Raw genomic sequence first — 24,545 nt, 5'->3', positions numbered from 1 at the left:
CTTTCGTTTGCAGAAAGGTGTCCATGTAGGCTAAAGAAATAGTAATTAGACCTTACTTTTGCACATAATTACAAGAGGACCAAGGTCCCCCATGCCACATGGCATCCTCTTTCTTGTTCTCCAAAATCCACTTGGTGCCCTTATGGACATGACCATTCTCCCAAGACCCATGCCACTTGGTTTAAGGTCCTAACCAGTAACAGAGGTACATTAATTTTGAATTATTGACTTAAGCTCCTTGGTGGGTCATATACCAAAAAGCGTAAGGTGATACATAAAACTCCTCAATTTGGATGGAAATTACAGTTAGGTCCGCATAAAACCCATGTAAATAAAGTGAAAATGAACCATGTAGACTATTATATGCCTAAGGTGCCCATGTAAATTTATGAATAGAGGGCCCTTTGTTGGGTTGAGAGGAGAATATTCCCTAGCCTGAAAATTCTACTAAAATCTCCTCTTAGAGCTTCTCCCTATTTCTCTCCACCTCTCTTTTTCTCTCTCTAAATACCCTTGAAGACTTAGAAGAAGAAGGAGCTTAAGCATCAAGGTGGGTTATAGGATAGTTTAGATTTGTTTACTTTGCATTCCCCCTAATCTCACTATGTTTTGTTTTCTATGTAGTCCTAGGATGTAATGGAAAATCTCTCCATAACCCGGTAGGACACAAGCCCAAACCTTGTGCATGGTGTGCAAGGCGGCTTGGTTGAATGGGTGGGGGTTGGAACCTTAGGCTTAGAACCCCATTAACACTGCAAGAGATCAATATTTGGAAGTTCTTGTTCCTTCGGGAATGTCACCAGATCTTGTTGCCTTGCCACCATCATCATCATGTTTATTTACATACACATTACACAACACACTCAAAGGGCAATGAAATAGCATTGGAATTTGGACATCTCTCTCAATGAGATGATCCTCACTATATCCTAGGCCAACATCTCCAATTTCATCCAAAGGTAAGGTAAGGAGTATATATGGAAGGTTCTCTATCCATGAGACCATCCCTCTTAAGTCCCAGTCAAACATCACCCCTTACATGCATTATCTTCATAGAAAAGAAATTAAAAAATGGAAGGGAACATCTCTTAATGAGATGGTTCCATTGAAATCTTAGCCAAAGTTCCATCCCATTTAAGAACCATGTCCATGCATTTGCATCGTCCATATGACAAGAACCACAAAAGGGGTCTCCCAAAAATAGGGACACCCTACCAAACTCCTAACTAAAACAATCACCCTTGATCCTAGGGAACATTTCATGCATCCATGGTATCATTTAGACAAAGCATGATCAGCAGTGAGGTCCTTCTTTACTCCATCTTCCATGTCAAGTTGGGCTCATCTTGTTTGGAATAAGGCTAGAATTTCGAAGCACAGCTTCATAGCCTGCTCTCACTCTCAAAGGCCGATTCAAGACATTGAAGAAGCTCAAAGATTGGGGGGTGAGTTTTGATGCTAAATATACGTTTTGTCACTCTCATGAAGAAGACACCAATCCCCTCTTTAGTCATGGAACTTCGCAAGGAGGTGTATTGTTAGAAAATCCATAGGTAGCTGGGGAGGGAGAGGTCGAGTGGGTAGCCACAAACTTCAAAAGGAGATCTATCATCTGTTAGTTGAAACAAGTTGCAATAGAATATTTCAAAACAAATTCAAACGTCCTTCCATGGTATTTCGTGATATCTTAGAGAGATTTGGATCAAATTTGAGGACCTTATGGTTGACTTTGAGGATTCGGATTATACCAGAGCCTTTGTCCATGCGTAGGAGTTTCAAATTAATTTCTCTCATAAGGCATTTATTGCTCATGGACCAAACCAGATTATAGAACTTGGTCTCTCAATACTTATGGAGCTTTCTCAACTTCTAGAGGAGGTTATGGAGCCATTTTAAGGGACCATGAAGGAGGTGTGCTGGCGGCCATAACTGGTTGGGATTTTACAAAATCTGTGCTTCATCATGAATTTCAAGGCATTCTCGAAGGGCTCAATTTGGCTGTTACAAAAGGATGTAGGAGAGTTCAAGTTCAATCTGATTCTCTTAAGGTTATTAACATTTTAATCAACTGTTGGGAAGCTCCTTGGTATGTCCTTCATTTGGTCTACTCTATTTGAGGTCTTCTTAGTTCCTTTCAAATTATTTCTTTTTCCCACATCTTTAGAAAGGCTAACAGCGCTGCTGATCTGCTTGCTTCTTCTAAACCTGAAATTTGGTTGTGTTGACATTGATTGTTCTTTGATGTCTAGAGAGCTTATAACTGTCCTGAGTCAGGATAAAGGTGGTATGCATTATTTGAGGTTGAAACTGGTTTGGGTCTGCCTTAACCCACTTTACCTTTAAGAAAAGAAAAAAAAAATGATACAAGGATATATCTCTTTCAAATAGATTTTCCTCAGGTACCCTTGCCAAAATCATCCATACCACTACGTGGGAACTGGAAAATTCGACAGAAAAAATTGATGGGCCAAGGCCCACAAATTTTAGAAACTGAATTTTGACGGTCTAGGAACGTCAAAATTCTAGATATTCCCAGATTTGACGGTTTAGAATTGTCAAATTTCTCCCATCTTTCATTAATTTGACAGTTTTGGTCCGTAAAAAAAAATAAATTTGACAATGAAAAATTCGACCCCTTTGTCCATCAAATTTTAGCTTTTTTCACATTGTGTACCCATCCCTATTTAGGGATTTGTTTAAACAGTTTCATCAAGTGGGTAAAGTCCAAAAGGGGAATTTCACCAATGGAATGGTGTCCCTAAAACCTATGCCAATATCCCATGCATAAGTGCATAAATTTCTAAGGCAAAACATAATTAAGATATATTTACCTATGAAATAACCCTTTGGGGCACTTTCCAAAATTAAGGGGACATTCCATTACACATGCACAAACCATAACATCTACAAATGCACTCTCTCACACACACATGCATGCATTCATGCATCACTTTTCACTCATTCATGATCATTTAATTGAATTTGCATTTCATTCCCTCATCCTACTTCAATTATTAAGGAATTTCCAAAATGAGTAAGTTAGACCAAATATAATGGAGCCTCCTTACTTAGACCAATGCCTTAGATCTCAAAGTCACTAATTTTTTAGGAAAATATTTATATTTTTGGAAATTTATTTTCTAGTAATCATTCACACTCAATTCCAAAAAATGAACGGTGCTGACTCCAATAAAGTGACAATGAGATTTTTCTTAGTAGAAACTCGCAAGGCTACTAAGATGTCTTGGAGAAAAAAGGACAACGTTAAGTGTTAGTGCATGGATTATGGGGATTTGTAGAGATAGAGTAATGTAGGATACCATGAAGAATAGAATTGGATTGATTCTCTTAATTGAATTACAATGAACACTAGCAGTGATTATATAAAAAATAAGAGAAACCCTAAATAGAAACAAATTTAATTTAAGAACCTGACCTAATCCAATCTTTATAGAAGACAATTTTGTGTATCACAGTACACATTATTCTAATCCATCCTAAAATACTCTAATATAAATAGATGCATTATATGGGTGCTTCTAAAATTTATAGCTTGTGATGCATTTAACTTGCCTTTGCTATGCATGCATGAAGAAAATTAAGTCAAAACATTTTATGGAAATTCACTAATTATTGCTATTTGTTAAAAATAAGGAATTGATTTCTTAAATGATTAGTGTGATAGAAACCTTTTTATTTAAAACTTCAACATGTAAACTCTCCAACTTCTCTCCTTGGGGCACAAAGCGGGTCACGGACTTAGGTTTAACTCGAAATCCAATCCAATTTGAACTCATATTGAGTGGATTTGGATCTTATTGTGTATCTGAAGTTGAAATTGTGTAGGAAATTATTTAACTATCATTGCCTAGCTCGATGGGCTTCGATTGATGGGGAATAACATCCAAATAGGAAAACTTGTAGACTACAACCTGCAGGTAAGCCTAAAGAAAACCCACACAAACACACACGAATGCAATACAAGGAGGCAACACAGTGATTGTAGTAAGCCTATAATAAAAGGTGCCAACTTAGCTTATTTGTAAAGGCCTGTGGAGTGTTGATCCCATGACGTAGGTTCTTATCCAGTTGTTCAACCGACCTTCACGTTGACTTCTAACCACCTTGCTTGCTTGGCAAAAAAAAAAAAAACGTAATCTTGTAGGTAATTTTGTTAATAAGATGGCAGATACAAGGCAACACGAAGTACAAGGACTTGTTACAAGGAAGTTTGTATGCTTGAGACACGTTGGCATGTAGATTTGGCATTTATGCTTGTCACGTGCTTGGTGAAGTCTGTGTCAATAATGTATCCTGAGCTAGTGTACAATTTGCATGGTAATGAGTCTCTTGTATAATTGTTTCGTAAGTTTCCATTAATATTAATGAAATTGTCTATGGGCTTAGGTATATCACATTGTCTTCCTGTGTTATTTTGCACGCGTGTGTGTTGTGGGTGTCTTTGAGGTAACTTGCATATTGTAGCTTACGATTACCTGATAGTAAGTTATCTCAATGAGCATGGCCGCCATGACACATTGACCTCACTTGGATCCTGGTCAAATATGGGTCCATCAGTAGATTGGATGGGATGTGGAGAACTATTTTTAAGAGGCAGATTTTCTTTAGTCTTATAACAATAAACTCGACTCGATCTGACTTGTACTTTGTTTATAAATATGGATTTTGGGTCACAATGACTAGGTTTAATTTATTGTTAATATATATGATATTGTTGTAGGATCCGAGTCAAAACCATATTCTAAAAAAAAACCATCCATTTCTTGCTCTCACCCAACAGAAACAGAAGGAATGTCTAATAAATGATTTATTATAAGATTCTCTTTCATTGAAATGAGTTCTGAAAAGATGTGCAAGTCATACAAAATCAAGTGCAACCTTAATATGCCTGACCAGATTATGATCACTATTGCTTTTGTAGTTATTTTTGTCATTAATTTATTGTGATGTTCTTGATTTTCCTCTTTCTTTCATGTAAGCTAAAATATTTATTGTGGGTATCCAAAAAGATTAATACTTATTGTTGAATTATACTTTCTTGTAACAAGAAAAGGTTCATTAAGCTCAATTTCCTTTAGTTACAGGAAATAAAGTAATGGTATAGTGATTTGCTAGATCTTTTAAATATTTTCCAGGAGGTCTATATTAAAAATGCTAAGAAACCGAGCTAATCGATCAAAGAGTCCACCAGCTGATCGTCATCTACAACGTCTTGACAACACCAATTCTATGAGTGGCCGAGATGATCCCATGGTTCCTAGTCAGTCATCTTTGAATCCGATGACTAGCTCTTCTAGACTTCCATACGCTCGGGTACTGCTGCAACAATCTGGACTTCAAGGCCCTCAAGTACAGCCACAACAATTTCAGGTGCAAATAAGTCCTAATTTTTTTCCATTAAGTATTCCTAGCTATGGGTTCTAATTATAGGATCTTAATAATCATGTAGATGAAAAGTGGCACCACACAACAGGAAAGCTCATCGAGAGTGCATAATGATATTAGTCTAATTCCGATGAATAACTTTTCTACTCCTCAAGGTCCCCAATTGCCACAACAATACCAACAATTTCAGGTGCAAATACGTTCTAATTTTAAATTATCCATTCAGTATTCTCTACTATGGGTTCTAATTATACGACCATAATAATCATGACAGATGGGAAATGGCACATCACAACAAGAAAGCTCATCGAGAGTACATGATGACATTAGTCCAATTCCGATGAACAACTTTTCTATTCCTCAAGGTCACCATTTGCCACAACAATACCAACAATTTCAGGTGCAAATACGTTCTAATTTTAAATTATCCATTCAGTATTCTCAACTATGGGTTCTAATTATACGACCATAATAATCATGACAGATGGGAAATGGCACAGCACAACAAGAAAGCTCATCGAGAGTACATGATGACATTAGTCCAATTCCGATGAACAACTTTTCTATTCCTCAAGGTCACCATTTGCCACAACAATACCAACAATTTCAGGTGCAAATTAAGTTTTAATTTTAAATGACTCATTTAGTATTCCTATCTATGAGTTTGAATTATAGTATCTTAATAATCATGTTAGGTAAGCAATGGCAAGGCACAAGTGGGAAGCTCACTGAGAGTAGGCAATGACACTAGTCGAATTCCGATGAACAATTTTTTCATATCTCAAGGTCCCCAACTGCCACAACAATCCCAGCAATTTCAGGTGCAAATAAGTTCTAATATTAAATGATACATTCAGTAGTCTTAGCTATGGGTTCTAATCGTCGGATCTTAATAATCACAACAGGTTAACAATGGCACATCACCGCAAGCAAGCTCCTCAAAAGTACATAACAACATTAGTCTTATTCCAATGAACAAGTCTTCTGCAGTTCAAGGACCCCAAATGCCACAACAATACCAGCAATTTCAGGTGCAAATAAGTTCTAATTTTAAATTATACATTCGATATTCTTAACTATGGGTTCTAATTATAGGATCTTGATAATCATGACAGATGAACAATGCCATGACACAGTTGAGAAGCTCATCGAGAGTATGTAGCGACATTAGTCCTACTCTAATGAACAATTCTTCCATGGTTCAAGATCCCCAACTGCCACAACAGTACCAACAATTTCAGGTGCAAATAAATTCTAATTTTAAATTGTCCATTCAGTATTCTTGGTTATGGGTTCTAATTATCGGACCTTGATAATCATGACAGATGAACAATGGTACGACACATCTGAGAAGCTCATCAAGAGGACATAGCGACATTAGCCTTACTCCGATGAACAATTCTTCTGTGGTTCAAGGTCCCCAACTGCCACAACAATACCAACAATTTCAGGTGCAAATAAGTTCTAATTTCAAATTATCCATTCAACATTCTCAACTATGGGTTCTAATTATAGGATCTTGATAATCATGATAGATGAACAATAATACAACACAGTTGGGAAGCTCATCGAGAGTACATAGCGACATTAGTCCTACTCTGGTGAACAATTCTTCTGTGGTTCAAGGTTCCCAACTATCACAACAATACCAGCAATTTCAGGTGCAAATAAGTTCTAATTTTAAATTATCCATTTGGTATTCTCAACTATGGGTTCTAATTATACGACCATAATAATCATGACAGATGGGAAATGGCACAGCACAACAAGAAAGCTCATTGAGAGTACATGATGACATTAGTCCAATTCCGATGAACAACTTTTCTATTCCTCAAGGTCACCATTTGCCAGCACAATACCAACAATTTCAGGTGCAAATAAGTTCTAATGTTGAATGACTCATTCAATATTCCTATCAATGAGTTCGAATTATAGTATCTTAATAATCATGTTAGGTGAGCAATGGCAAGGCACGGGTGGGAGGCTCACCGAGAGTAGGCAATGACATTAGTCGAATTCCGATGAACAATTTTTCCATATCTCAAGGTCCCCAATTGCGACAACAATCCCAGCAATTTCAGGTGCAAATAATTCTAATTCTAAATGATACATTCAATATTCCTAGCTATGGGTTCTAATCATTGGATCTTAAAAATCATGACAGATTAACAATGGCACAGCACCGCAGGCAAGCTCCTCGACAGTACATAACAACATTAGTCTTATTCCGATGAACAACTCTTCTGCAGTTCAAGGACCCCAAATGCCACAACAATGCCAGCAATTTCAGGTGCAAATAAGTTCTAAATTTTAAATTATCCAGTCGGTATTCTCATCTATGGGTTCTAATTATAGGATCTTGATAATCATGACAAATGAATAATGATACAACACAGCTAGGAAGCTCATCGAGAGTACTTAGCGACATTAGTCCTACTCTGGTGAACAATTCTTCTGTGGTTCAAGGTCCCCAACTGCCACAACAGTACCAACAATTTCAGGTGCAAATAAGTTCTAATTTTAAATTATCCATTCAATATTCTCGGCTATGGGTTTTAATTATAGGATATTGATAATCATGATAGATGAATAATGGTATGACACAGGTGGGAAGCTCATCAAGAGGATGTAGCAACATTAGCCTTACTCCGATGAACAATTCTTCTATGGTTCAAGGTCCCCAACTGCCACAACAGTACCAACAATTTCAGGTGCAAATAAGTTCTAATTTTAAATTATCAATTCAGCATTCTCAACTATGGGTTCTAATTATAGGATATTGATAATCATGATAGATTAACAATGATACGACACAACTAGGAAGCTCATCGAGAGTACATAGCGACATTAATCCTACTCTAATGAACAATTCTTCTGTGGTTCAAGGTCCCCAACTGCCACAACAGTACCAACAATTTCAGGTGCAAATAAGTTGCAATTTTAAATTATTCATTCAGCATTCTCAACTATGGGTTATAATTATGGGATCTTGATAATCTTGATAATCATGATAGATTAGCAATGATACGACACAGGTAGGAAGCTCATCGAGAGTATGTAGCGACATTAGTCCTACTCTGATGAACAATTCTTCTGTGGTTCAAGGTCCCCAACTGCCACAACAGTGCCAACAATTTCAGGTGCAAATAAGTTGCAATTTTAAATTATTCATTCGACATTCTCAACTATGGGTTATAATTATAGGATCTTGATAATTATGATAGATGAACAATGGCATAACTCAATTGGGAAGCTCATCAAGAGTACGTAATGACATTAGTCCTATTCCGATGAACAACCCTTCTGCAATTCAAGGTCCCCAACTATCACAACAATACCAGCAATTTCAGGTGCAAATAAGTTCTAATTTTAAATTATCCATTCAGTATTCTCGGCTATGGGTTCTAATTATAGGATCTTGATAATCATAACAAATGAACAATGGCACGACACAGCTGGGAAGCTCGTCGAGAGTTCGTAGTGACATTAGTCCTACTTCGATGAACAATTCTTCTATGGTTCAAAGTCCCCAACTGCCACAACAGTACCAACAATTTCAGGTGCAAATAAGTTTTAATTTTAAATTATTCATTTAGTATTCTCAGCTATGGGTTCTAATTATAGGATCTTGATAATCATGACAGATAAACATTGGCACAACTCAGTTGGGAAGCTCATCGAGAGTACATTGTGACGTTAGTCCTATTCCAATGAACAACTCTTCTGCAATTCAAGGTCCCCAACTATCACAACAATACCAGCAATTTCAGGTGCAAATAAGTTCTAATTATTAATTATCCATTCAGTATTCTCAGCTATGGGTTCTAATTATAGGATCTTGATAATCATGATAGATGAACAATGGTAAAACTCAGTTGGGAAGCTCATCAAGAGTATGTAGCGACATTAGTCCTACTCCGATTAACAATTCTTCTGTGGTTCAAGGTCCCCAACCGCCACAACAGTACCAACAATTTCAGGTGCATGCAAATAAGTTCTAATTTTAAATGATCCATATTTAATATTCCTGGCAATGGGTTCTAAGTATAGGATCTTGATAATCATGATAGACGAGCAACGGCACGGTACAGCTGGGAAGTCCATCGAGAGTACGTAACGAGTTTAGTGGGCAATCTGCTAACGATGAGGTATCAAAATCTTTCATAGGCAGCTTCTTTTTTTTTTTCTCCATTTTTAGAAAATATGAAACAATTTTATCTCTCTCTTTTTTTTTTTTTCTTTTTGGTTTTGTGTGTGTGTGTGTTGGGGGGGGGGGGGGGGGGTGTGGTCTTTTAATAATGTATTTATATTAATCAGTGATAACAAATTGTTTGAAATACTTTGGATTTAAAACAGATGGGTCTAAATTGTCAAGAAGTGAATCAGCCTGTTGGTCCTCTCAACATTGGCAACCCTTCAAGGTATGAACTTTATTGTTGTTGATAGCTACGAACTGAAATAAAATTGAATGAAATAACATGATTTGCTCAGCCAACGTGAATTTTTGAGATCGGGCTTTGATAATCTCTTAAAGTGTTAAAACTTACCCCTGTGCGAATACGTGTGAGCATAGATCCTTGGATATAGCGATATAAATAAATAAGAAAGCGATGAAGAAACACACAAGACTTACGTGGTTCGGCTCAACTGACATCCACGAACCAAGTCCATGCATGAGAGTTGAGAAGTATCACTATTTCAGAATGATTATAGTTTCATACTTATGAAACCAATTCCTTCTTTTAGTTATCCAAACCATATCCAACTTCTTTTTTCCTTCTTAAAATAACATATTTCCTCTTTGACAGATAATTAAAAATTGTATAAAATAACTATCCCAGCAATGCTGGACTCATAAATATAACACGACGATTATAATTTCAATTCCTCTCCGTATCCTACTTATTTCATGTTTTTTCCCTTTTATTTCAGGATTGAACTACCAACGCTTTACAATCCGATGTATCAAGAGATGGGACTTGAAGTGGACCCTTTTCTACGTATTTTGAAGCTCCATTGTTTAAGTGAAAGTAACAACAGTAGCACTGCTATTGCGCCATTCACCACCACCACCACCACCACCACCACTACCAATGGTACCAACCACCACTCCAATGCTAATGCCTCCTACCTACCATTCCAGAATCAAAATCAAGCATCAAATCAAGTGCACACATCATCATCCCACCCTCCTGGAGATGATCCGGATGACCATTTTGTTGAGGTCTAGATCTTTTCGTGGTTTGATTTTTATTTTTTTTATTTATTTATAAAAGCATGAGACCACTGTGCTTTGATCAACATAGATCATCATCATTCACTAGTAATCTTAACCAATATGATTGCAGGACATGCTGTGTTACATCGAAGAAAATGAGGTGGATATCAGTGCCCTTGCTGGATCAACTTCTGAACTTGGAGGATCTTTTGATTTTTATAAATGAGAATTCAAATGGGTTGGCTGGGATTCTAATATTCTATGATTTGGTTTCTAAATTCTAACATATTAACATTACTATAGAATGCATAACTGTTTCCTTTTAAAGTAATTTATGCATCAATATGTAATTAATGGCCTATATATTGAAATTTTGTTTTGTTAACTCCAAAATGTTGCATAATCTCCCACCAATCTCAAACCTTCAGGATTCATTCTATTCAGAGTAGGTGCAAATTCTCCCAATTTGTGACCTACCATACGATCTGTTATAAAAATGGGCAAATGTTCCTTTCCATTATGAATAGCGATTGTATGGCCGATCATTGTAGGTATAATGGTAGATGCCCGGGACCAAGTTACAATTATTTCTTTTTCTGCCCTCATGTTGAGCTTCTCAATTTTTCCCAATAAATGATTAGCTACAAAAGGATTTTTTTTTAGTGAACGTGTCACAGCTAATTACACTCCTATCTTTCTTCTATTGTAAAGATGAAGAAACTGTTGTATATTTTCAAAATAAAATAAGAATTTTATAGTTTTTTTTTTTGTTTGTTTTTCTTAAGTTAGATTTTGAGATTTTTTGTGTATATAAGGTTTAGTCCCACATCGCTCACAAGTTAGAAAGTGGTGTACCTTATAAGTAATAGCCAACATAGTTAGTTGTATTTGTGTCACACCTTTAGGCTTTGATCCAGTGCTTCGAGGTGGTGCGAAGTACCACCCGCGCACGTGCGACGTGCGACGTGCGAAAGGGCGATTGAGCGCTTTGAGGCGCACTTGGCACTTCGCACGTACGCATCGTCGCGAGGAGCTGGGGAGCCTTAAAGTTTTCGGGATACGAAACCATCCAACAGTGGTGGTTGATCCGTCACGTGTGATGGATCCGGTGCGATTAGCACCGTACGATCAAGTTAGTATCCGATCGGGAACCGATCGGATACGATGGATCGAAATAATACCGAATCGAGAACGATCCGATGCATTGGATTAAGGTAGTACCTGATCAGAATGATCAGGTGCGATGGATTGATATAGTACCTGATCAGAAACGATCGGATCCGTTAGATCAAATGGCAACTGATTGAACGCGATCAGAGCCACTAGATCAAACAGATTCAACTAAATATTATTAATTAAAGGACATAAGACACATTCTTTCGATAGGGTGCAATCTAGATCGTTAGATCTCAGATAAGGCACAATCTAACGGCTATTAGACCAAGAGACATTATATCATGACTCTTAGTCAACAGATACAGAAATGGCTATAAAAAGCCAACCAGGATTCATATTTCTTCACCGAAAATTTCTGTATTCTCCTCTCTCTAAGCTTAAGATACAGACATCATCAGTTTGTTAATTTTTCGAGTGTTCTAGGCTAAATCAGATCGTACATAATCTGATTTAGTGTATTGAGTGTAAGGCTTTTTTGTATCCTGAAGGCATTTGTTCGTCGATCCCTTGTGTACTTTGGTTCAACCAGTAGGGGAGAATATTTGTCTAAAAGAGATCGAATCTTTTCGAGCCTAGAAGTTAATTTTCTTCTTCCATCGTCAAAATCCAACAGAAACATATTCTATTTTCAATATTCTCCTATTCCTATTTACTACGACGACAAAGAATCAAACTATTACTATATTTATTCCTTTTTTTACTTCTTTTTCCAAGCGCAGGATAATCCCAAGGGGTTGTGGGTTTTTTTCTACCAATTGAGGCCCTCCCTTCACCACCCCCATGGGGATGGTCAACAGGGTTCATAACTACTACTCTTACTACAGGACCCTTACCTAGCCAATGCTTAGATTCGGCTCTACCCAAACTTTTTTGGTTCACCCCAACATTACCCACTTGTCCGACTGTTGCTGAGCAGTTTTTGGATATCAAACGGACCTCCTCATATGGTAATTTTAATGTGGCCGATTTACCCTCTTTTGCAATCAGTTTCGCTACAGCACTCGCTGCTCTAGACCTTGGGGAGGAGCCAATCTAAGGATGGGCTAATTTGATTTGAGAAATTTATTAGTTGAGGCTCTTATAAAGTCACATAAGATTTTAAATTTGCTGGCCAGTTGGACCCACTTTTGATGAAGTGTGGGTTTCCCATTTGAGAAAAACTTATTGATTCCAATTATCTTTTGTAGGGACATGTGAATCCGGAAGAAAATATTGATTTTATAACATAGTTTTGAATGAAAAAACTCAATCCAAAATTTCCTTCTTGAGTGTGTTTTAGTTCATAACGTTATACATGCTTTTTTGTTTAATCCCACACCAACTAAGTAGAGAAATGTTATTGAAATCTATACTTGATTTGCTTCTAGCTTTACATATAGTTAATGTCTACTAAGTAAAATGTGACATGATTTCAGAAATGTAATTGGTTCAAACATCGTGGAATCATGAGATAGTGTATCAATCCTTCCTTTTTTTTTTTCCTGCACTATGCAAGCAACGGTTAGTCTACCATGGTCAAGTCAAAAGTGGGTTCAACATGTTTCGAACCCACATCACATCGAGGGACCAACATTTTTGTTAAGGTACCTGTTTTTCTGCTCCATGTGGTGTTTTGGTCAGGCTTTAGTGGATCTGAACACCAAATCATCCTGATACGTGATTTCAAGCCATGCGATCGATGTTTGTCCCCCTGCTGATTTAGTTATTGGGACGTATAAGGCTCAATTATGTTAGGGCAGTGTTTGAGGGCACAACCCATTGGATTTTGCCTAGTCCAATTTATCTATATATACATGGGTCGGCCCGACCCAACCAGGTAATTACAATGGGCCAGTTATAGGCTAGAATTTTGATAGCTGATTAGGACTGGCCCATCCCTTGATAACCCTAGATGGACGTATTTTTGTTTACAACCTTTTTGAACAGGCCTTAATGTGGGTTCCCAGCCCATGCACGATGAAATGTATTTGAAAACAGACTTAGGCACGTGACATACTCAATCGACTTATCTGACGTGACAGACTTGAAAACCGTAGATGTACTCTCCCCAAGATACAAAACTGCATTTTTTTTATTTTTATGAGGAATCTTATTTCTATATCCCAAGGAAAACACATCTATGGTTCCCGAGCCTGTCACGTCAGATAAGTCGATTGAGTTGCCACATGGCCAAGTCAAATTATCAGTACTCATTTGAGTATAGTGGCTATAAGCCATCAAACAAAATGATTTATGGATTCAAGTAGATCTAGGGTGAACCAAATGGCAATCAAAGAGACACTCAATCCATAGTCATTAAAAAAATGGTAAAATTCTCCAAACTAGGGACCAACCAAGTAAATTTACGAATCAACGAATTAATCAGTGATTTATTAATTAATTGTGGACTATAACTACATTCTTACATTTCACCCCTCAAATTTTGATTTTCTTTAACATTCAAATCTCAAGAACAAGATCCGATGTTTAGGATAGATTTTGATAAGAAACCCAAAAACATCATTTATTTTCTCAGAAATTTTATTAATTCTTTTACGAAATCTTTCTGAATTTATCTGAAGTAATCGAATTTGGACCCCATTGAAGAATATTATCGAATCTGAATTTCATTACTATGACTCAACCACTAATTAGTTCTATATGGATTAAGAAATGTTATAATAAAAATCTTGATCATGGCCGGTTAAGACGATCATCACATAAATATGTGTGGGACCCATGATTGGTATGAAGAACCCCATCAATCATGTGCCTCTTCTGTACTCTTGGGAAAATTCTCTGGTGAAAATTGGTTTGTGTAAGAGAGTTGTGGAGTTATTATTCAAAGCAAAGCAAAGCAAAGCAAACAGGGATAGGGGCATTTTCCCACCAAATTGAATGCAAATTTATTTAATCAAAGGACATGGTTGCAGTGAGTATGGTGGATTTTTAATGTTTCCACTCAAAATGTTACCCATCTTAACGGAAAAATTATGGGTTCCTTCTCTCATGTACTTATCACCATAAATTTTTAAGGCCCCACTAGAAAGACTTGTAATCCAATACTAATGATTCTATCCAAGTTAACGATACGGTATACACGTGTCATATTATCATTGGATTAAGTTTCATCGAAAACCAATTAAAATATGCCATGTGGGGAGCCTATTGGATAAGTCAATGATTACTACGATTGAAGTTTATTGTTGAGAGTGGAGAGTTGGGAGATTTACTCACCATTTCTAAAATTCTGTATGATTTTTGCTAAATTTTTGCCATTAAAAATAATTTATGTAAATAATAAAGGATTATGATAATAATAATAAAAAAAATTGGTTCAAGATTTAGATTAAGTATATAATAAACAAGAAGAGATCATGGATCAAGATGAATTACAGTTCCCATAATAAAGATCATTAAAAAACTCGGTCAACATTCACCAACAACTGATCTAATCATAAACACTACTCAATCGTTTAATCACAATTCACACATCAGTACTAATCACTGATAGTATATAGGGCATTAGTCACTTCAACCTAGTCATTTAGCAAAGTTCACACATCACATTGATCAGCTAGTCCTTTATTTAGAGAATTTTATGAAATTTTGGAAAAGTTCAGAGATTTTGTGACTATCGTGGAGCCATGGATCTTACAAATACTAACGTTTGGAGCAATTAGTTTCACTTAATTAACCCCAAACTGTTGGTGAGATGGCTACGACTGCGCCTCAAGAAGCGGGAGTCACCCTCAAGGATTTATCGTAGAAATTACCCGTACATGTAGGGGTGGTCTAAGAGGCTTGGGTATTTTATTTTATTTTTATCAGAAAATCTGTTTTTAATGAGTAGAGTAACTCGGTACTAACGGGATTTGAACCAAGGTCTTTGTTATTATCACCCAAAGACTTTACCAACTAAAAAAAATAATAATAATAATAAAATACGGGCCTGGGTCTAATTAGTGATGGTAAAGAAAGACCAGTGTAGTGAGGTTGAGACTTGAGAGTGGTCCCTAGGTAGAAGCAAGAAGTGACATTTAAAGGGCCCTGATGGGTTTCAGATGGCAGGCTTGGGCTTAGTAATGTACTTTTTGTAGAGACAGTATTGGGTAGGGCCCATCCAAGTCAACCACTTTTTTGGTGGGCCATCCAATCTTTTACCACATTGATGCCAAGTTTAATAATCAATCCTTATCTAACTCCTTTTCTTCTTTTCTAGGGTTTTGTGAAGATCACAGAAATGTTCCCCATACTAACTAGAATAAAGTGCCCCTGGGCAGCATTCAATTTCCTTATATCCATGGCTATAAAATTCCATCCAAGCCTATTTTCTGAATTTTTTTATTTTTTTTAAATCCACCAAGGATGGGCCATGGGTCAGAAGATCACACAGACATTCCTACTGTCAATATTTCTTGAAGAAGTTTATTTATTTATTCCCTATAACTCATTCTATACTAAAGTGTATCCTTAGAGAAATTTTACCCAACACAATAGTTTTTTTTTTCAAATGTAAAAATCTTTGGGCCCAATGACCAATAGTTGGTCCTTCTTTTGGAAAATATATACACTAAAAATAATTCCACTTAGCAATTGTTAGTTGTTGGGTTTCATTCTTCATTGGTGCTTCAATCCAACCAAAAAATACATGATTTTAAGATATCTGATCACGGTACACAATCCAATTGAATATTGTTGGAAGAAATCATAACGGAATTGATTTAGTGACCACCAACTTTGATAGACTATGATGAGTAGAACACGACAGTGATCGATTGTGATAACCACTTATATTGCAATGAAAGTTTTTTAGCAAAAGATATATTGAAATTATCAATCATATATCACTTCTTTAAAGAAAGATGCGATTGAGAGAAAGAGAGAGTATTAAAGTATTAGTTATGTTGCATTATATTAAAGTAAATCTAGATGCATCGAATCATATTATCTAAGATTAGATCATCTAGTTATGGTAGTTATATAATTAAGTAACTATTTGTCCATATTTTTCTCTATTAAATAGAACCTCGCCGAAGATGAATGGTATCCGAACATTTACATCATCTTGAGTTTCATCACATATGGATCTGAATCTTTTATTGTGCATGCTGGACCCCAAAAGTTTAAATAACTATCTCCATGCTTACTTTTCCAACTTTCTTACAAATCCTTCCTTCACTGGTCCTTTTTTTATTTATTTATGACAAGATTACCTTTCTTCATCAATGATTGACAACAAAATACAAAATAATTATTATAATCTCCAACAATGTTGCACCTAAAATACCCAACACTATTAAAAATATTACTTATTTTAATAGAAAAAATATCTTTCCTTTCTTAATTAGATCATCAAGATTGAACTATTTGTATATTGTAAAAAACATGAAAATCATGGTAGCTAGGTGCCCTTACCATCTTTTCTTTGTTTTTTTCGCCCTGGTACGGTAAAACAACAAAAAAGAGATCAACAAGGTTATGTTCTATCTATTTTTCTTTTTTTTAAATATTTAAATCATGTTTTCTTTTCTAACATGTATTACTCAAAAAATATTAAAGTATTTTTTAAGATATTTTTATTTATTATATAAAAAAACCTGGTTTGAAAAAGGGTATAAGACTAGGGTTGTCAATGGATTGGTTCAATACCAGATCAATACAACTTCGATTCAATTTAAATTTTTTTAAATATATACCCAATCCGATCCGATCAGATTAATTACTATGTGAATCAAATCCGATCAATTTCATTTAATCCTTAACTCGAAACTAATCTTATCCGATCCAAACACATGCCATGTCTTCAAATTATCAATGTTTCAAAAATTTTTAAAAATATAAATCATATAAAATTTTAAAAAATCTACTTTCCAACTACAAACATAGAGGAAAACCAAAAATACTAAAACGTTAATCTATGTATATTTATATGAAATTAAGAATAACAAAAATATTATTAAAATATGTTCGGATCAAATTTTGTTCGAAACAGATTGAAGTACATTGAGTATATTTTAGAACCTTGCCAATAAGACTTAAGAGAGCATACTTATATTGAAATGTACATCGATTCTGACATTCTAATGTGGTGTTGCACACATAATCATAAATACTTTCACTCGTATCTTAATAAAAAGTATATATAATTATGTGTGTACCACCACATCATAATATACAATTGATGTACATAAAAAAAAAAATTAAAAAAAAAAAAGAGGCTTGATCCAAGCTTTGAAAACGGATAGCCACATCTTGGACCTTAATTTCTTTTTTAATTTTAAAATCTTAATGAGGCCATGAACTCCAAATGGCTGTGATGTTGGACGTATCCAAATGGAGACTTTGAGCAGAGAGTTCCAAAGTTGGACTCAGATCATTGGATGCTGTGTATCAAGACTGGAGACGTGATTGGAGATCCTTCGACAACTGGGTATTTGAAATTGCCACGTCAGCACTTGCAAATTTATACCGAACTAGAGTCTGGAGTCTGGAGTGTGCAGTAATCTTGCAGAGAAACTTTTAGACGTACTTCTTACTTTCTCTGCTCACTTCAGAGTCTGACAATTGAACTGTTCAAAGGATAAAGGTAGTACAAATAAGAATACTTCAATTTTGTTTAAATCTTTTTAACAAATTACATTAAATTGATATTCGCATCACATGGTGGGTCCCTGCCTTTTGCAAACTATTAAAATTATTTGACTCTAAAAAGATACAAATGGGTTAAAATTAACGACATTATCTGTTTGTTTGTTTGTTTTTTTTTTTTTTTTTCAACTCCAACTGGTCATTATATCTCTATATTTAAAAAAGCAGACCTCCTAACCAAATTTCAATCCGTCTCTTAATTTCTGACACATTTTCTAAAACATTATTCACATCTCTAGAATTGGAGATGAAGAAAAAAAAAAATAAAGATGATTTCTATTTCCTTATTCATCTTGTACAAATATCAATTGTATCCCTATGATTTTGCATAAATGTAATTCTTAATTTTTTTTTTTAATAAAAATATATTTTTAATATAATTTTTATTTCTTATTTATTTTTAATTATTATTATTTAATATTTTTAATTCTTTTTATTAAAAATTTTAGACTCAGATTTTATCAATTATTTGACCAAATTCAACAAAAAAATTGTAATAAAAAATAAGTTTGATTATGAATATTCATTTTTTTTAAATAAATGAAATTAATTTACATATGTATATATACTAAACATAAGATGATAAGACCAAATTGAAGTAGGGTCGAACTATTGTCCAATAAATTGGATAAATTTTCAATCCAAACATCATTCAATTGGATTAAAGATTGCTTTTATTCATTCTTTTAAAATTCTCAAATTTTAACAATTGATAAATATATGAAGCATTAAATATTTTTTTGAAATGGAAAGTATAAACATTAAACATTGAACATTTCAACGAAGTTTAATCACTTAGATCAAATGAAGCATTGCTTTGTCTTTCCCACAAATGGTCAATCAATGCATTTCAAAGTGCAAAGGGGACTTCTTTGCTTTTAATTTGTTGATGTTGAGTAAGGAATTGTTGAAATCATTATGTTTCATCTATATCCATTTCCACAGTCATGATGGGTGTTTGATTAGAACTAACAATACATACATGCCATTCATCTTGGATTACCATGTTATGTATTATGATGCAAGCAGACATAATCATGTAATACGTGTTTATTCCAAAGACATGTTGGTCCCTTGATAATGGCAAATCTTGATTGGAGAACTCCAAAAGCTCGTTATACATATTTTCGATATGCTTCTTGCATCATTGCAAAAAATTATTTTTTAGGACCTTGTGGTTGAAAAATGATTTGTATAAGAGTGGATCATTTAGGGTATATACCATTGGTCAAATAGTAATCAACATTGTATTATCTACCTTGGATGGTATAATGAGCAGGAAGAGTTATACCTTGAGCGAGGTTCACGAATAGGTTGGATGATTGTAAGATATTAATATTATTGTTGGAGTCTGAAAAATCAAAGTATACATACTATATCATAAGTCATATGATGCTACTGCCTCAAGAATTATAGTTGGTGATCCATTATGTCTTGAGTATTGTCCTGTCTAAGCTGTTGGACAATATTTTCAAGCCCAATGTATACACTTAAGATTCCCATCATTCATAGGAAGCCATGTTCTTCATTTTTTTGTAGTAGCCTTGCAATATCATCAACATTAGGTAATATCAAGTATTTTTATCCAAATATCTCTAAAATTGCCCTACAAAACCTCTTCACACATACAATCGCAGTGCACTCATCAATTCTTACATATACGTCAGTCGAATTGCAAAACTTAAACTTGAACGACAAGAAAAAAAAATTCATGGAAAAAAACCTCAACTCAATTCACGATCCAATCGAACATGAATACTTCCGTACTGAAACAATGATAATTTTAGAAAAAAATGACTAGTGGCTCCCAAGTTGGTGGATCATCTTCTACCTATAGTCATGGAGATTTCAATAACTTTAATCATTATTAGGTGGGTGTGAAGAAGATATTTTATGACTATATTAGTAATGGCGATTTATCCAAATGTCATATGATTAGTATTTTGAATTTCTTTTTCAAGAAGAATGGACTGTTGAAGTCTACCTTAATATAATGTGATGTTTGATTTCTCATACAATCAATGGATTTTTATTTTTTTATATTTAAATTGGGGTGTAACAAGTATAGTTGGGTTGCCAATATCATTTTTTTTTTAAATATTTAACTTGGGGTGTAACAAGTAAAGTTGGGTTGCCAATAACAAATTTTATATATTTAACTTGGGGTGTAATAAGTAAAGTTGGGTTGTCAATAACCAGTTTATTATTTTTTAGTATGTGAATAATGATTTAGAGGTTGGGACCCGTTGGAGTTCGTTTAGGTTCGAAGAAGAGATTCATCTCTAAAATGTGAGAATATGCCAAAATAGAGACATCCGTTGAAGTTGCTCTTAGTGACAAAATTGCGTACCTTTGATCGTGGCTCTCATGGCCTTTTATAATGATGCTATTGTGACTTTCATTCCTTCATTTATGCGTGGACTGCTAACCCTTGATTTTTGCCACAATTTTAGCATGGGATGTTATTTTAGTTATACCATGGTCTTTCGAAAATCTTGGTCCCTTGACTATGATCATTTATTAGTTTAGATAGTAAGACTCCTTTTGAAATATTCTTTGACTTTGACTACTCGAACATTTTGATTAGACGTTCTAGTCCAACTTTGATCTTAGGTTCCACATGTCCTTATTTCATAGGGTTGAATTTTACCTTCCACAATATCCACAACATTGAGTTGGGTGTTACATGGTATCAGTGGGTCTCTAAAATATATATAAATTCACACACATCATCATAAACTAAAATTCCTAAAGATTTTACAAGAAAAATATAATGATAATTTTGTATTTGAATAATTATATATTTACATGGATATAAAAGTAAAGGTCTCAAGGGAAAACATCTTGGTACCATTTTATCATTCACCAAACTTCAAAATTGGAAGCAAATATATTTAAAAAATTATAACCAAAAAAATGTACACTTTAAAGATAAGAACATGTTGATAGATTTGATTAGATGAATCAAAATATTATCTCAAAAATTTAGAGTGGTTGAACAAATTTTATTCCTCTATAATATTTTGTATCTCTTTTTGCTATAATCTTTTCATATGTTTCTTCTCCCTAAATTCATGTAAATTTTTTTTTTTTTGAAAAATGCTGAAGTAACATTAAAATGTACATCGAATCTCACATCACCAATGTGCATGTATGTATGAAACCATAGTGGAAAGCATCTAGGGTTATGTGTGCACCTCCGCATTACTAACGTGAGAATCGATGTTACTCCACCACACAATCCATTTTTTTTTCTTTAGCTCAAGATTGTTAAAGATATTATAATAAAAAATTAGAAAATAAAACAAAATTGTAAATGTGGTCGTCCATTATGAGTTCCATGAGCTTCCTCTCAGTGGTATAGATGCCATCAATGTAAAAGTATCTACTCAGTAAGGGTAGTTTGGATTTTTTTATTATTATTTATCTTGAATCTTGTAGATCAGTCTGAGAGTAGTACAAGGAAGGAGGGACCGAAGGAGGAACATGAGTGGACAGAATGGGTTGTGGTTTTAGGACTGAAGAGAAATGTGTCAGTTGTTACATCTCTCTCTCTCTCTCTCTCTCTCTCTGCCTCTCTGTCCTCACTCCCTACCGAATCTTATTAAATACTTCAGTTCCTCTTAACTGTTTTTTTCTCTTCCTATAATTACATTTTTTTTTACGATTCTTTCATTCCTTGTTCTCGTTCTTTTTTTACTCTACAGGATCTTTATTTACGGAACAAACCAAAATACCCTCGTACAAAGATCACCTATGAAAAGCCCTTGTTTATAGTGTGTTCACATGATGGGACCATCCTAAACATCGATTTAATCTTGTTGGTGTGTGTGGTGAGGTGGGGGGAATGGGACCAATCAAGGACTTGATACCTAATGACAATGGGTTCCTCATGACTTGATGTGCACAGATGGTCTTCTCTTATTGGCCCACTCACCTCCTCCCAAAATATGATTCCCATAAAATAAAATAAAAAACTTTAAACCCTTTTTGGCATTTTGGTGATTCAAAGCCCACACGACATTAGCAAGCATAGACCCCCCTTCCCCCCCAATTAGGAGGTTGAAGCTGGATGGGTTGTTATAAGTAGGGATTGTGAGTTTAAGTTCTCAACAGGTGTACATAAGGTCATTATTTTAAAACTCGTTAGAGGTCAAGTCGACTTGAATGAATTACTTTGGTCTCAGAGGCAACCATATTGAAAGTATATGAATCATCTATCACATTAATTTTTTTGAGACCCTAGATGACTCGAAGAATATTTTGAAATTAAATCTTGACCAAGTTTATGAAATTCGGTTGAGTCAGTCGATTTTAAAGATTTTTTTACTTCTTGGTATTTGTGATCTTTATAAATTATCTACTAAACCACCTTATAAAGGAAAAAAAGAGTAATTAGTTAAAATAATGTAATAAAGGTACATAAAGACTTTGCATGTAAAAAGATTACAAAAAGAAACTTTGGGGCTAACTAAACCACTCGAAACAATTGTATGGGAGAAACTTTCACAACTAATTATCATGCATGACAGCTTAGTTAAAATGAGGCTTAGGCTTCAATTCTTGCATTTCCCAACTAATATGAGGACCTTATTTATACGATAAAGGAGAGGAAACAAGGGAAAGGAGGGTCTAATTACGCCAATTCCTTCCCCTATATCTTGTACATACTCTACCATGGTTGGTGCGTTAAGTCATTTTCATTCTATTGTAGATAAGTCAACGTTATCTACACCTTCATAAGCCCTTCTTCTATTGGTGTTGACGATATATAGTTCATAGGTGCAACCGCTTAGGCATAGATTAATGTTCTAAGTGATTGATGATCGAAACCCCAAGGTCATGTGGCCATGCCACATTTGTCCCCACCCCCGACAACAACTTCCTTAAGTCTGTTCACAATCCTAATCATCACTATGTGCATATAAAAAAAACCAATTAATGGTTTGACTCATTCAAAATAGGATTACAACGGCCGATTGATGGGTGAGCATCACCTGAAGTTGTGTAGAACATGAGTTGATCATGGGTTAGAATTACTTAAAATGACCTTAATTCGAATTGAGCTAGGGAAACTCAATTCAACTCCAACCCGAAACTATATAATAATATATAATGTTTTTTTTAATATTTTAAATTACTTCTTATTACATATATTTGTTCTAAGAATTTTCTTTTAATATTACTTTTCTTTCTATTTGTTGCCTATGAGTCTATTTCTATACTACATTACTATGTATATATGCCAATGTAAAATTTCTTTAATAATAGATTCAACCTTATTAAAATTCAACAACAGTCCGAATTGAGAAAAGCCCACATTTATTGCCCAAGCCCAATGGCTATTTAGAGCCCAATTTCTAGAATCTTCTTAGAGAAAACTCTAGATGTTTTTAGATAAAAGAAAAATAGAAGATTCTAGAATTATAGATATTTTGGTAGAAAACTCTAGACTAATAGATATTTTTAGAAAGTTCTAGATGACAAAATTGTAACCACTAGATTAAGAATGTGTTGGCACAATCCTAACCATTAGTTAAGGAGGTGCCACTAGTATAAATAGGGGTGAGTCCTCTCATTTTGTAATCAAGTAGTAAGAAACAAGTTGTGAGAAATAAGTTGTGAGTAAGAAGTCTTGAGAGATTGTAAAAAGTGTGAGTGTTTGTAAAAGTATGTTTTTCTTAATAGAGTGTTATTTTCTTCTTCAACTTGTGAGTGATATCTTTATTGAGGGTATAGTACAAGTAAATCGTTTACTTGTTTATATGCAACATTTGAGTATTTAGAGTCGAGTACTCTAGATTTTTCCTCAACAAACCTTACATAAAAAAAAACTAGGCTTATTCAATGAGTCCTCCCTCCTCCCCAATCTGCCCAAAATTACTCAGCTCGGGTTAATCCAAATGAGCTTAGGCTCAATGCTTGGGATGTGTGAATATACAGAGATGTGAAGAAGAAAATATGAAGAAACAGAAATTTAAATTTGTATTCTCTGTCAAAAAGTGAGTTGTTACATCATCTAATTACAATATATTTATAAAATACAAAATAGAATCAATCTCCTAATATTTGGAAGAAAATAACTGAATATTTAAAAGAAATTATGATTTGAAAT

General features: G+C 34.7%; 1 protein-coding gene across 3 annotated transcripts; it reads left to right on the top strand.

The window, feature by feature from the left end:
- Window positions 1-388: 388 nt before the first annotated feature.
- Window positions 389-11,315, top strand: LOC147409615 (transcriptional regulator EFH1-like protein). Of its 3 annotated transcripts, none has more exons than XM_086430697.1 (25): window positions 389-550; window positions 5,157-5,391; window positions 5,471-5,596; window positions 5,681-5,806; window positions 5,891-6,016; window positions 6,102-6,227; window positions 6,312-6,437; window positions 6,522-6,647; window positions 6,732-6,857; window positions 6,942-7,067; window positions 7,152-7,277; window positions 7,362-7,487; window positions 7,571-7,696; window positions 7,803-7,907; window positions 8,013-8,117; window positions 8,202-8,327; window positions 8,442-8,546; window positions 8,631-8,756; window positions 8,862-8,966; window positions 9,051-9,176; window positions 9,261-9,386; window positions 9,477-9,554; window positions 9,763-9,827; window positions 10,339-10,630; window positions 10,755-11,315. In XM_086430697.1, the coding sequence occupies exons 2-25, from the start codon at window positions 5,173-5,175 to the stop codon at window positions 10,848-10,850; spliced, it is 3,060 nt and encodes a 1,019-aa protein (XP_086286823.1). In that variant the 5' UTR covers window positions 389-550; window positions 5,157-5,172; the 3' UTR covers window positions 10,851-11,315. The 3 variants fall into 3 exon arrangements, with proteins under 3 accessions (XP_086286823.1, XP_086286815.1, XP_086286830.1); XM_086430689.1 differs by having other exon boundaries at window positions 8,421-8,546; XM_086430704.1 differs by lacking the exons at window positions 6,102-6,227; window positions 6,312-6,437; window positions 6,522-6,647; window positions 6,732-6,857; window positions 6,942-7,067 and having other exon boundaries at window positions 391-550; window positions 8,421-8,546.
- The last annotated feature ends 13,230 nt before the right edge of the window (window positions 11,316-24,545 follow it).

The sequence above is a fragment of the Akebia trifoliata genome, chromosome 2 (genome assembly GCF_017979445.1).
Source record: "Akebia trifoliata isolate Shusen 1 chromosome 2, ASM1797944v1, whole genome shotgun sequence".
Classification (NCBI taxonomy): Eukaryota; Viridiplantae; Streptophyta; class Magnoliopsida; order Ranunculales; family Lardizabalaceae; genus Akebia; species Akebia trifoliata.
Note: the sequence above shows the minus strand (reverse complement) of the source record. Positions and strands in the feature narration are given on the sequence as shown.